At 34.2% G+C, this 14444-nt stretch overlaps 1 protein-coding gene across 1 annotated transcript; it reads left to right on the forward strand.

Moving 5' to 3' along the window:
- Nucleotides 1-6174: 6174 nt before the first annotated feature.
- Nucleotides 6175-12073, forward strand: LOC124404998 (IDLSRF-like peptide). Its single transcript, XM_046879587.1, has 4 exons — nt 6175-6468; nt 9599-9730; nt 10797-10949; nt 11108-12073. Exons 1-4 carry the CDS (start codon nt 6342-6344, stop codon nt 11299-11301), a joined length of 606 nt encoding a protein of 201 aa, XP_046735543.1. The 5' UTR covers nt 6175-6341; the 3' UTR covers nt 11302-12073.
- Nucleotides 12074-14444: the final 2371 nt, after the last annotated feature.

Here is a 14444-nt window from a genome sequence, read left to right on the forward strand (position 1 = left end):
TTTTGAACCAAACATTGTTTAAACTCGCTCTCTGCCGTGCCACTTTTTTTACAAGGGTGACTTTTATATGTGACGTAATTAGCAACTGTTATCTAATCAAGTCTGATTAATTTCTTTGAACCAAATTTTGTTCAATCTTGCTCTCTGCCGTGCCACTTTTTTGTTAAAGCAAGGGTAACTTTTATATGTGACATAATGAGCAGCTATTACCCAATCAAGTCTGACTAATTTTCTTTTTTTTTTATCACTAGGTTTAACACAATGTTATTTTATTATTGCACGTTATTTAAATTCACCATCGTAATTCCGCGAAAGTTTTATTTTCAAGGATTTGCCCATAAGGTTTTATACTCGGGCATATTTTATAAGTGTTAGCATTTTTATACTTGTAACTTGTATCCATCATTGCCAGACTTGAAAAGATGATGGAGTAGAGCTCGCAAGAAGCTAGTTTGTGCGCAGATCTGACTTTTCCTGACTGCTGACATGAAAATAGAAACATAAAAATTCCTTAGAATAAATTATATGAATAATGTTTCCAAATAACATTTTTCAGTACTTGGAGATGTTTTGTCGAAAAGACATTACCGAAAAACGTGAATCATCTTTATAGACAAGTTGAAAGTGATAAAAATCATTTTAACAAACACATTTATTGTCTGTCTTAGATGTAAACTCACTAGAATTAATTGTATATTTAGTATCGTGGCAACAGATTCCATTTTAACTATGACAATTAGTAATGAAATGCCGGAATCTCAATATTTATTGATAGAATGATGTGCACAAGTCAAAACTATGACCTGCTACAGAATACCATAATCTATTTCAATTATCTCGTTACATGATGATATTTGGATCCTGGATGTAGCTCAAACCCAAATTTGAGAGCAAGGAGGATCAAGCGAGTATCTAAATACCATGGATGCTTGATGAATTGGAAAAACGATTCATTGAGAAAAAAAAAGCATTCAATCGAACTCTACGATCAATGGATTAACCGCATAGCCCCAATACATACAAAAGTATAACTCTCGGTGTCGAATACTTCGTGATTTTTGAACTTTTTTGAGCTGAGAGTTACTCATTCATTTGTAGTTTTTGTCGATGATAAAAGTGGTTTTTCAACACATATTTCACTCTGTGCTATTCCAATGTGACAAAATAAAAGTGTAACCGCATGTACAGGTTTAAATGAACATTTTTATCTGAAATTGAAAAATATTTTGAAACTTTATGATACTATAAATTATGAGGAAACTTTTCCGCCATTAAGACTACGTACTGAAATTTACACTCTTTTGGTTTTTAATTAGCACAGTTTTGAAAAATTACGAAGTAATCGGTTAATCGATCAACTTTTAGCAAGTTAATCAAGTCAGGTTTGATTGTTTTTCGGACTCGATTAATCGATACATCGATTATTTTCAGCTTCTTGGCCATCGCTACTACGGTTCTCAATCTCCCTGACCTTTACAGATTCGAACAAAACTTTGTAGATTTCTTAATGCAGACTTTGGAGCGTCGTCAATTTTTTTTGCGATTGCTGTTATTTGATGATCGATTCGAAATTTTAGATTATTCAAAAACGCATGATTCTTCTTTTTCTCTAGGCGACCCGTATCCATAGAGAATTAGATCTTACGCATAAGTTGCTACGAGTACGTAAGAATTTCTTTTAAGTGTAATGGGAAAACTTATGCTGCAATAGGATACCCTGTACATAGGTGCAGCTCTAGTTATGGTGTAGCATAATATATTTTTAAATACTCATGTATATAAATATTATACTGCCGTGCTGGGTTAAACAATAGAAATGAAGAAAAAATTAAACATAAATAATCGAGCTCATCGTATAAAAATGTCAGAGGATATTTTTAACTAAATAAAAGTACGGCAACGGGTAGGAAAAGAACGGCCTTTCGGTCATGTTCTTAACTTGCTCACGAAGAAGGTTGACTAGTTAAGTAAAAGAACGTGCTCTTACTATTCAAGTCACGCTACAATTCGTATCACCTGAGGAAAAAAACTGTTGCTGTTCCCTCAGTCTTTCCTGTTAAACATTGGTCGCTACATTGTTCACTATTTGTAACTATTATTTTCTAACATACAATCTCAATTCGTCCATTGAAACTATCGAGCTTCTGTATGTCGTGTAAATTACCCTTATGAAACGCTTGCGAAGAATATTCTATAATATAGATCCTCGTAATTTTATAAGTGTGCATGTTTTTGTTGCCGCACACGCGCGAATACATATACTTATCATTACTATATGTTAGGCAAACTTGTGTCAAATTATTATAGGCATTTATTCTTTATATAAATAAAAATATACATACCGGTACTATTATCGTATCAAAGATTCACAGCATAAGGTGTAATAACTAATGAACAGTTCCAATGTCAGGTCACAGTTAGTTGCATTTTCAAATTGAAAATGAATTTACTTGGATTCATTTATCGACTAACGAGTAGAAACCGCCATTTTTGGACTGTAAAAGATTGTGACAAGTTATATGAGAGTCACTTAGCCTCGATTTTGCCAGTCCAACTTTGGTTTTCAATCGATTTTTCGTCTCCTGGCATCGTTCGTTTTTGGAGGCACATCGAAGCGAAAAATTTTTCCCCATTATTTGAATACTGAATCTGTTCTAAAACGCTATGTGTAGCTATCCTTCAAAATATCTTGATCCATAAAGCTCGGTGTGTGTGTACGTATGCGTTATTAAGTATGGCGTGTTGACATGACTTTGTATCAATTTATGGTACAAGTTGAATTGGATAGTATAAGATAATGTTCTACTATTTAAATAATATGTTATGAAGTATACATTTGTCCTAATTTTTACCAAATTATTATCATATAATGTTTATCATACCTTTTTTATATTACTATAATTATATGCTTATGTAGTAAATAAGGTTTGACTTCCTCGATGTTTTTTTTTTTTTTTTTAATACAAAACATGAAGACGGACGTTTAGTCAAGCGATTCTCATGTATATACATATTTTATGAATTATTAATAGTATTAAGGTATTTTGTACATTTTATCATGATCTATGAATTTTATTTCTTTTAAAATTTACTTCTTTGAAGACTGAAGGTAGAGCGTGCCGAAGTTAATTTTCTTTCATTAATTCGACGCTACTTTAATTTCCCGGTTTGTTTTTTTTTCATTACATAAGTGACAAAATTTTCAATCAAGATACTAACTTCGCAAAAGAATTTGAACAGTCTTTGATATTGTGAATTTTAATAAAGCAATGTAATTTGTTTTACCCTTGTATTTGTAAAATGCAGTCATACTTTTTGCTAATAAAAAAAAATCGCTTTACTTTCTTCGTAAATTGTTGAAAACCGAATTCATTCAATTATATATACGATATGTACGTTGACTGTTGAACATAGTTACTCTGCTTGATATAAATATGTATCCGAAAATAAATGGAATGGTGTATACTTAATTTTATGATAAGTAAGGAAATTTATCACTACACTATTTATCGTAGCATGGTTTAAAAAGGGCCAAGGATCAATTAAGGCTTTGTCGAGTTTAAGAATGAGTTTCATTACTTTTTGAAATACACATGTGATTTCTAAGCTCAAGGTTTCCAACCCGCAAATCGGATTTTCATGATGTACGACCAGAGAAAGGGACGTAGAGAATGAGAGATATTTTTATTGCGGCTACGTTTTCAATACTACTTTTTCAAAATACAGGGAAACGTTTTTAGGCTCAAAAGAACTCATTGAATTCCGTCTCTTGTGTATTTGGCAACGCACGTATTATAAACACTGCCAAGTTGGTTTGAAAATTTTTTTCACAACGTTGTGATAAGAAAAATATGCGAAATACAACATTGAACTAGAATTGACAATAGTGATCATATATCAAATTACTTTTCTTGATAAATTGGGGTCCTTAAATTCAGAAGACATCATCTGTCAACACTAAATATATTCTTTCATTAACTAGGTGGTTTATTTAATTACAAAAGTGGTTTCTCATCGCATATTTCACACCACCTCCACTTAACTCAACAAAATTAAAGTCTACCAGCTTGCACGATGTTTTCTGTGCCTTCGTATTAGAGCAATTTATTCGAAACGATCTTCTGATTACCCAACGCGATACCAACTTGCCCTAACCACGTGTATGTCAAGGATCCCAATACCGAAAATCGTTTATTTTGGAGATAGTATACTGGAGAATGCCTTTGCCGGTGAAAAAATGCAATATGTTATCGATCAAAATCATAGCTTTCAATGTTTTTTTTTTCCATTTCATGTTATCCAGAATTATTATTATTATTATTATTTTTTGTAAAAGTATAAGCAGTATTTACTTATAACTGATTGTGACATCATCTACATGGAAGTTAAAATTTGAGTTTTAATGCTTTGTGATTTCAATTTTTACTTTAAAAACTATTTCTTAATAATGACGTAATATTTTTTCCTTGTAGTAAAGTAATAGTAACATTCGTGTGAAAAAGTGTGCTGGGTGGGGCTAAAGTAATTTGAATTGTACAGTAGTCATTTATTATACGTATATAATGAATATTGTCACCACTAAATAATATTTTTTGTACGGTGTCTCGTTTTTAATACAAAAAAAAAAAAAAACAATTACAATATCGTAACAATCGTTTATATGTATAATTATGTATTTAAAAATGAAAAAATATACAATATTCAAAGCAATTGCAGCCCGATTTTAATTATTTATCCGTCATAGTTACGCATAATAAGGGACTGAAAATGTAGAGAAGAAATAATTCATTTTAGAGAAGAACATATTAGATCATATTTTTCTCCGACAGCAAGAAGTGCTGAAAATTTGAAGATAAATATTTAAATCGAAATCATGATAGAATTGACTAACGTATTTTTCGTAAAAGAGATAAAAATTGAGGAGCTTTCATTCTTTGTGTATACACCAAACCATATCTAAATGGCACCCAGATCGAAATTTGTGTAATTCAAATTTGCTAAGTACCCTAAAAAAGCGACTTATATTGTCGGAATTAATTCTTATACGTAGGTTTACATAAATTTTTTACAAAAAAAAAGAAATAATGTATAAGGTATTGCTTGTAGAAAAGTGAAAGAAATGAAAAACTAGTCGTGAACAAAAATTGGGGCGAAACCCTGGTGATGAAATTGTTCAACAATTATTCTGAAATATACCATCTTGAGTAGTTTGAAAAAAAGTTTAAATTATTCTTACAATGTTGAGCGATTTCATGAGTTTCTAGAAAGAACTTATATTCTTTACGGACTTCATTTTCTTTTAAAAACATGAATAATGCGAGTTTTCTCATCTTATTTCTGACTCTCTTTCAGGGCATTTTAATTTGGATGTGTTAAATCGAACCATTTTCTGGAAAAATTAATACATTTTCAGCACTTCATTTTGCATCATCGACATGCTTTGAAGCACGGGTTTAATTTGGCTGACGTTATTGGGGCTAGCTTTAAGAATTTTTCTCTGAAATGCGTGTCGAGCCCATAAAATATTAACAAATGAATTTATTCCTTTTTTCATATTTAAACAACTCAAAACCTGCATGACCATTAAAATCCAAAATTTAGTCAGTTCTAAGCGAAAAAAAACTTTTCTTTACTTTGTTTTTTTGTTTGGAAAAAAGGAGCGGGAAGTTAAAAATCGAGTTCTGGTATTTCTGCGATAACTGGTGGATATTCTGAGAGAAATTAGAAATTTTTAGAACATATGTAGTTGAAATTGTTGTTACTGAAAGGCAGTGAAAAAAATCTGGACACATCTGTAAAAGAAAATTTTCAATAAAAAACAGAATTATAAAAACTATTCCAAAAATTTCAAGAAATATTAATATTTTTCTATAAAATTTTCTGAAATGAATTTCCTGCGAATACAACTATCGAAATATATTTTTTTTAAATTTGAAGATATGGTTAGAATTTGTAAAGAGACTTTTCAGAACCATTAAATAACTCTCGAAATCCACATTACGAGTTTACAATTGTTGGAAATTCGAGAAAGTTTGGGAAAATAATTTCGGCCCGGGAAACGTTTACAGGTATCCAAAAGAGGGTGCAGGTTGTAGAATCGATTGCGCGTGGGTGTCGCGAGCATCCTTTCCACGGTTTCGTTTTGCCGAACCTGATTGGTTGGCGAGTCGGAGTGACGCGTGGAGCTGTCCTGTTTCGACGAAGGTGTAATCGCAGGGTCCGAAGCCGCGCGCGTTTGTTGTCGAGGGGTATTCGAGTCTGCAGCTCGGGAAGGAGACGAAGCATCAGAGCCGGAATATCGCACCGAGTTCAAGCCCCAAAGCTCGGTTTGAACCCTGAAAATGGTCCGCGTTTTCTGCACCAGCTTGGCCCTGGGCCTCGCCCTGACGGCCTGCGCCGCCTTTCCGAGAGCCGTTATGGCCATAGACCTGAGCCGACTCTACGGCCACTTAAGCTCCAAGAGAACAGGTAAGTCAGACTCGACGAGGAATTCCCAGTGAACAGAGAGAGTTCGAAAACAATTGAAAGCAACTGGAATCCCAGAATAACGGTCGAAAACAATTGAAAGCAAGAGGGATCCCAATTTGAATTCTAGAATAACGGTCTAAAACAATTGAAAGCAAGAGGAGTTCTAAATTTGAATCCCAGACTAACGGTCGAAAACAATTGAAAGCAAGAGGGATCCCAAATTCGAATCCTAGAATAGCGGTTGAAAATAGTAGCTTGGATGACTAGCTGCATATGTTTCCACGACAATCCGTGGCCAATGGTTAGAATGGATCCACAGGTATATCTTGCAATTACAGTCGTCAGAATCAATTAATAATAATTTTAGGGTTCGATTGAAAATATTTAAAGAATTATGTTACAAATCTTGTAAATACTCGGAATATCTTTTGTTATTATTTCAACTAGATTCGTGGCGACTTGAATTACTACATAAAGTATCCGGTAGAAAATCTTAAAATCGTTAATGCTATTCATGGATTCGCATGAATGAAGTCGTGGCAGTATTCGGACAGAAAGGAATGAATAAAACTGTTCAAGATGTCTTAAACTTCATTTCAGATGAATTCAAATTTATACAAACGAATCGAATGAGAATGCGTGACACGGATTTGTATATTACAGTTTAAACACAAAAACTTGAAAAAAATCTAAACAGCCGGAAGGTATTTAAAACAGTAGAACATTCGAAAAAGGGATTGATTTATGCGGCATGCAAACCGTTTTCATGAGAAATTTATATACATTTGCGAATGAAGAAAACGAATCTACCTTAGAATGTTTGAATCTTTTTCATAAACCGGGTTTGTTTTTCGCCTTGAGGCCAGCTCAAATTATCCCTCGACTTGCATGCCACGTCATTGTGCGACAGTTTCTCCGTTCTACTTGCACCCTCAATGTCAAGGTTCAAATTGGTTCCCGAGAGCCGGCCTAGTTTACAAAAAAAAAAGAAAGATATAAAACGGACTAAAACAGATTCGTCTTGATTTTCGCCGATCCGAATTTCACAATAAATCTGATCGCGTGATGCAGAAACCGACCGAAATTGTTTTGAAAATGTATCGACAGATTTGGTTTCTATCCATTTTTTGGTGTTTGAATTGTAATGCAATTACATTTGATCCAAATTGTCATATACAATTCCGTTTCGATTCATTGATATTTGACTATTCTTAACCAATTTGAATCCACGTGGAAGCAAATCTAATAGTCATATCTTTAACAATTCGATTTCAATCTATTCGTTTCTGTCTCACGCTGTGCAGCGATGATTTTAATCTGTGTGAATCCCTGAATAGCACTAACGCTTTTATCATTTTCTACTGGTTAATTTTTGTGGTAATTCAAATTTTCATAAATCTAATTCAATCCCTGATACAAGATATTCCGACGGTTTTCGCGGGTTCGAATATAATTCATTCGGCACTTTGAATTGCATTCCAGTTTTACTTACAGTTCATTCTAGAAGCTGTAACTCTAACAATACCCGTCAATCCGTTGTATCGGTAGACAGTCTCTGTTATTGGTAAAAAAAAAAGATATCGAAACTAGTCCACGTAGCTGTTGTTTTCAATTCCAATCTTGGGATCCGAGAAGCAGATTCAGCTAGATTCAGACTTTCCATTGTTTTCAAATCCAATCTTGAGATCCGAGAAGCGGATTCAGCTAGATTCAGACTTTCCATTGTTTTCAAATTCAATATTGGGATCCGAGAAGCGGATTCAGCTAGATTCAGACTTTCCATTGTTTTCAAATCCAATCTTGAGATCCGAGAAGCGGATTCAGCTAGATTCTGACTTTCCATTGTTTTGAATATTTTCCATTCACCAGGGTGTGGATCAGTTCTATTTATGACGCCGTGCTGATCTTGACTCGCGACTGTATAGTCACTCCCTGCGCCCTTCCAGTCCGCTGAAATTAATTTGAATTAAGCGATATCGGTTCGTGGAACGGAGTAACGGAAGCGCCCTTTCCTCCGACGGCGCCTCCGCCTTATTCGATCGATACCGACACCAGTTACTCACCGCCTTTTTCACCTTGTTGTGCCTGCACCAACCGTTGCGCGCATTCACTTTACACAGTCACATGTATTACCCGCCCACTCTAGGGATATCAACAGGCGCCTATATGCTAACAATAACTTACACTTTTCCGCTCCGAGAGTTACGATGCGGTTGAAGTTGATGTAACAATGAAAATTCATGAAAAATCGTTACTTAGAACGCTTTTATGAACTCCTATGAAATTCAGTGAGACGTGAGAAAAAGGAAAGAAAATAAGATCTCCGAAGATCGCGATAAGGTTGAAGTCGTTGCAAAGAATGAATCCTTATCTATCAACTTTAAGATTTATACTAGAATTTGGTAAAATGTCTAAATGAAGCATAAATACTACAATTTTTTAGATCCTTCATTCATTCTAAATTAATTTCAAAACGATGATCTTTTTTTTTTTTTGCGTTAACGTCACTGACTTTATCCAATCAACAGGCGTCAAATCTTCTCTTTCAACTCACCGTCGATTTGAGGATTTTTCTTTTAGCCACGTCCTCATCGCAAATTACACTCTGCATTCAATATTTCAGTGAAAGAACCCTTGCAGTGTTCATTATGCCTTTGGAATTCATACTCAAATTTTCCGGCACGCGATCGTGACAGGATTCTCCGTATTACCAACAATTATAATATTTCTATATATCTCCACACAGCACGCAACGTTCTTACGCGTAAAGCTAAAATATTTTCTGGAATAATTCCTCTAACTTTGCTGCTCTGATAGCAGTATAGAAATATTACGACAATAGTTTCGAAATATTCCGTGCTATGTGGTTCACCGTAAACACCATTTCGATTCTTTTTTTTGGCTTTGCTAACTGACGAGCTCAATATAAGACTATTTTTGGAAAGTTCCAATTATTTTTATCCAATAATCAATTATTTATCAAGTCTGATTATTTTTCACTAATCGTCCCTTTAATCAAGGATTCAGTTGTTTTCTTTTAATCGACAGTTTGGCCTCTGACCACAATTTAGCTGATTTATCGTATATCGGGAAAGAATTCTCGGTTCCAATAGGAATAATATTTTTACAGGTGGAGCGTGTCACGCCTATGAGCCCTTCAAGTGCCCAAAGGATGGACTTTGCATCTCAATACAGTATCTTTGCGACGGTGCTCCTGATTGTCAAGACGGCTACGATGAAGATTCTCGTTTGTGCACTGCTGGTAAGTTTGCCAAATTAGCATGTTGTAGCTCAACGAAAAAACGAATTTTCTACACTGTGATCAAATAAATTCATGAGCAAGTCATTTGCAATTAGATTATGGTCGAACAAAATCAACAACAAGGTGGCAGATAGAATCTTGACATTTGTAATAACTGGAATGAAATTTAACAAAAGGTTTACACACAAAAAATCCCGAGATACTCATAATTATTGAGGAAAACCAACAGTCATTGAAAATATTTTTCAAGTAAAATACGGTATACGAAATATATATGGTCAATTCCAATTTTCATCTCAAAATTCGTAGCCTTTCCTGTCGCCGGAAAAAACTTTGATCCAACGTATTTCACGCGTGAAAAATTCTCATCTATCAAAATAGGAAATTAAATTTTGAATACACATATCACGACAGCTAAAAAAAGACTGAAAATTTATCAAAAAACGGATCTTACAGGTCAAACTGAAAGCTCAGATTTTTTGCTTGAAAAACTATTTCGCTAAGGCTTTTTCTCGTCAACAATAAGTAGTAGAAATCTGACGCCAAAAATTCGATGCCATTTTGTCATACATCAATGTACATACTAACACATTTCAGTGAGATAAAAATTTCGAAACCCAGTTGCGATGGTTTATTTATTATTGCCGGAATCGCTCATACCATGGCATGTCAGGAAACTGAAGACGCAAGTGCGCGTGCGCAAAGTTTTTCGTCTTCTCAAACAGGCTGGCCAACTCCGTCTGGTTGGGTTGCAACGTGAATTGCCAATACGCGCTAGAGTTTTGGGTGATGGCAACGTAAACGTAAATTCGTCACATTTTGGCTACATCAAATTTTCAACAGAACACAATCTCGAGGCAACTGTGAATCTTGATTACTAGCTTTCAGCCACAACTGAGTTGGTCATCCTGACAAACGGCCGAAAAACTCGGTGTAAATTAGTTGAATCTGCCTATAGAGTGACATGATTTGACACATCGGAATTTGGGTTTTCGGTACCGTGAGGCTGTCAGGACGTGACATTTATACAACAGCAACAATTTTTTCCAATGTTTTCCAATTTCAGCAAAAAGGCCTCCCGTCGAGGAGACAGCTAGCTTTCTGCAATCGTTGCTCGCCAGCCACGGTCCAAATTACCTCGAAAAATTATTCGGAAGTAAGGCTCGAGACGCTTTGGCGCCCCTCGGAGGCGTTCAAAAAGTTGCCATCGCTCTATCGGGTACGTAAAATTTTTCATTTTTGTAATGTTCTTTACCTATCGTAAGCCCAAGAGTGAATAAATTGTGGGATTGAGATTTAGAAATATTATTGAATTCAAATACCTTAAGAATTTGAAGGCGATTTCAAGAATTTCACGTGTTACTTTTTTTCAAACAGAATCTCAAACCATCGAAGATTTCGGCGCTGCTCTGCATCTCATGCGTTCCGATCTCGAGCACTTGAGGTCAGTTTTCATGGCTGTGGAGAACGGAGACATTGGAATGTTGAAATCGCTTGGCATCAAAGACTCGGAACTGGGTGACGTTAAATTTTTTTTGGAAAAATTGGTGAACACCGGTTTTCTGGACTGAATTATCTATTCTCGGTATTGCAAAAACGGAAACTCATCTTGCAGACACTCACTACAGACTTTCCCATGGTATCTTACATAGAACCCGATATTCTTACATTATTCACAAATTACACATTCAAAAAATGGACGATTCCCATACCTCTATATTTTACAAATCGCAAAAATTAGTACATCGTCAAATATTTGAGAGGGAATATTCGAGCAGTTATAGATGTTTTCAATAAAAATAACGTGCCACGCGTTTCCGAGTATTGCATAAGTCTTGTAACCTGCACTTCAGTATTTTCATTTTATATATATATATACAATGTGTATTAAAATTGAAGCAATGTGGTACAATGACAAATGCTTCGGTAAAAAAAAAAAAATTACTATGCCACGCGAAATCGGATTCAATGTCTATAAAAGTTTCACCAGCACAAGATATGATAATAATAATAATAATAATAATAATATATGAGTCAATATGGAGTTTTTGAACCGAGAAATCAATTCAATCTTATAGTAATTCACCGTACAGATATCACGATTGCACTATTTGGTATAAATGTTTTACAAAAAAGTTTTCGTACTTAAATAAAGTGGTGTAATATTAACCTCGAAATTTATCATATCAGAGTGACAACTTCCGAATTTCGAGTCATACCATTCTTCTAAAACATTTTATTCTTATGTCATCAAAAGAATTCAAGCTACAGATGTAAAGCATATGTGCCTGTGTATGTATGTGAGTAGGAATACGGTATACATACTCATATCAATATATATACAGGAATAAACATTTTGAATAAAAATATATACGTGTACAATATAAATACACACACACACACACACACACACACACATACATATACGAGGAAAGTTGACGTTTATACGAGCGCTATTATTTCATTAACTTTACTAACACTGGGATCCGAAATCACGAAAGGTGCCATGTGGCGGAAGAAAATTATATATACAACCTAATCGCGTTGTATTTAATGATAAACGTGGCTTTCCGATACATATTTCACTCCGTGCTACCCTAATTAATTAAAACAAAAATTTAACCGTTTGCACGACATTTTCTGTCACTTCGTGTTCCTGTAATTTAGCTAAAACCAGGGCTGAAACGATCAGCTGACGGCTCGGTGCCCCGCCATATTGCCCCAATCCTCTGGATCCCAATCTAGACCGCTGCAATATTTAATTCTTGTACTTCTCCCCTAAATCATACTACTTTCACGTATTTCATTGAAATATTATTTGGATTGTCCCGAACGGGAATTGCAGCGAGGTTGTGAAAGACTAAAGTAGCGTGTGTAGTTAGTTGATCATTTCCTTCTCCATGATTGGCTGTATTGAAATATATTTTTTTAACCTCTAACAGAATTTAAATCATTATTTGTTGATTAGTGTTCGTGACTGTCCATGATCTTATTCCAAATGATCGAATAATAAATGATCTAGCAAAGTACTACTTTCTTTTCGTCAGTACTTTAACAATAAGATAACTCGAATTTTTTTTTTTTTTTTTTTTTTTTTTTTGCTTAATATGTTTTTTTTATTAACCAGTATTTACCACACTTCTATCAAGCCATACGTGCCAACCATGTCAGGTGATGCAAATTTGCACTGGTCGGATTTCAAGGGTAATTCTGTTTGAAAATTTCTGAAGCTAAGAAAATATTGTTCGAATTCAACCGAAACAAGAAGGTCTTGATCAATGGAGAAGAATTTTTTTTGGAGAATGAACCGTCCATTGAGAAGCCTTGTATGAACGGACTTTTCTTTACAAATTGACATATCGATAACAAATGATAGTGATATGGGCGCAAGTGTAAACACGAAAAAAAGTCCTTCGGCGTTGTATAACGAGTAACAATCTTAGTAAATACAGTAAAAAAAAAAATATATATATATATATATATATATATATATATATATATATATATATATATATATATACATATCGATACATATCAGCAGCGTTGAGACTGCAAAATCTATAATAATAGCATTGCTTGACAGCGATAACTATACACTAATTTACAGGCGAAGAAAATCAATCATATTGTGGTGACTGTAAGTAAGATTTTGAAAGTGACTCCTTCTATGACGCGAATACAATCGTTCGTATTGAAATATTTGTTGGAGATGAAATAAATATGAAAGTATCTTTTTTGATGAAACGCTTAGTAATCGAGAAAGAAAAATTAATTCTTGTGCGAAAATAATTCGGGAAAGTTTTATACATTCCAAATAAAATATTAATGAAGACAACTATAGCGACGTAAAATGTTACTGTGATAATTTCGATATTATAATGGTATTGGGATTTAAAATGTCGAAAAACGCCATTCGTTGGCAGAAAATGAATGGTCTTGGTATCTATAATTATTGTAAAACTCGTTCCTTTCGCGTATTTTACTCTTTGCTAATTCAATGCAATAAAACAAAAATTTAGCTAATTGTACGGAGTTTTTTGTTCAATTATAATTGTATAATTTAGCTAAAACCCGGGCTGAAACGATCAGCTTATCATCAGCTTATCAAAGCGTACATTTTAAATCCCAGTACAAATAATAACGAATGAGAAAATCAGTGAATAGAAATTGGAAGATGTTCTAATTGATTCTGTATTCGCGTAATAATCCTATAGAATGTACGCAATGAAAGAAATAATACGTCAGCGGATATTTACGAAATGAATTCGCACATTGTGGGTATCTACGATTCCACGACATTTGCGAGGTTGAAGTCGAGTGCAATGGGAAACCTAACATTCGCGTTAAGAACAAATTGTAAAAGTCGTAAAAGACTCCCGTCGGCAAAAACAATTAAAATTAAGACAAAGTCGTGGTAGCCCTTACCTTGGTGCTACGAAAAATGATGGATCACTACGCAGCGTCTGTATCAGTTAATTTCTACAGTACCTCGTATTGTTCTGTGAAAAAAACATTATACATTTTTAGTAACAATAATTTGCATGTTTACATCGCGCCATGTGCAGTCAGTATCGGAAATTATGATCCGTAAATACCTAATTACAATCTGACATTCCATGATCTGCACTTACAGATGCGTTATTATAAATATATACAAGACATTTCCAATTAAAAACTGTGAATTTCGACACCTTTTATCTCCTTCATTTTTCAC

The sequence above is a fragment of the Diprion similis genome, chromosome 3 (genome assembly GCF_021155765.1).
Source record: "Diprion similis isolate iyDipSimi1 chromosome 3, iyDipSimi1.1, whole genome shotgun sequence".
Taxonomy (NCBI): Eukaryota; Metazoa; Arthropoda; class Insecta; order Hymenoptera; family Diprionidae; genus Diprion; species Diprion similis.

Excerpts from the sequence above, each read along its gene's own strand:
- LOC124404998 (XM_046879587.1), top strand. The coding sequence starts at position 6,342 with ATGGTCCGCGTTTTCTGCACCAGCTTGGCCCTGGGCCTCGCCCTGACG. Across the intron at positions 9,731-10,796 it reads TTCTCGTTTGTGCACTGCTG|CAAAAAGGCCTCCCGTCGAG; the intron begins GTAAGTTTGCCA and ends TTCCAATTTCAG. Across the intron at positions 10,950-11,107 it reads AGTTGCCATCGCTCTATCGG|AATCTCAAACCATCGAAGAT; the intron begins GTACGTAAAATT and ends TTTTTCAAACAG.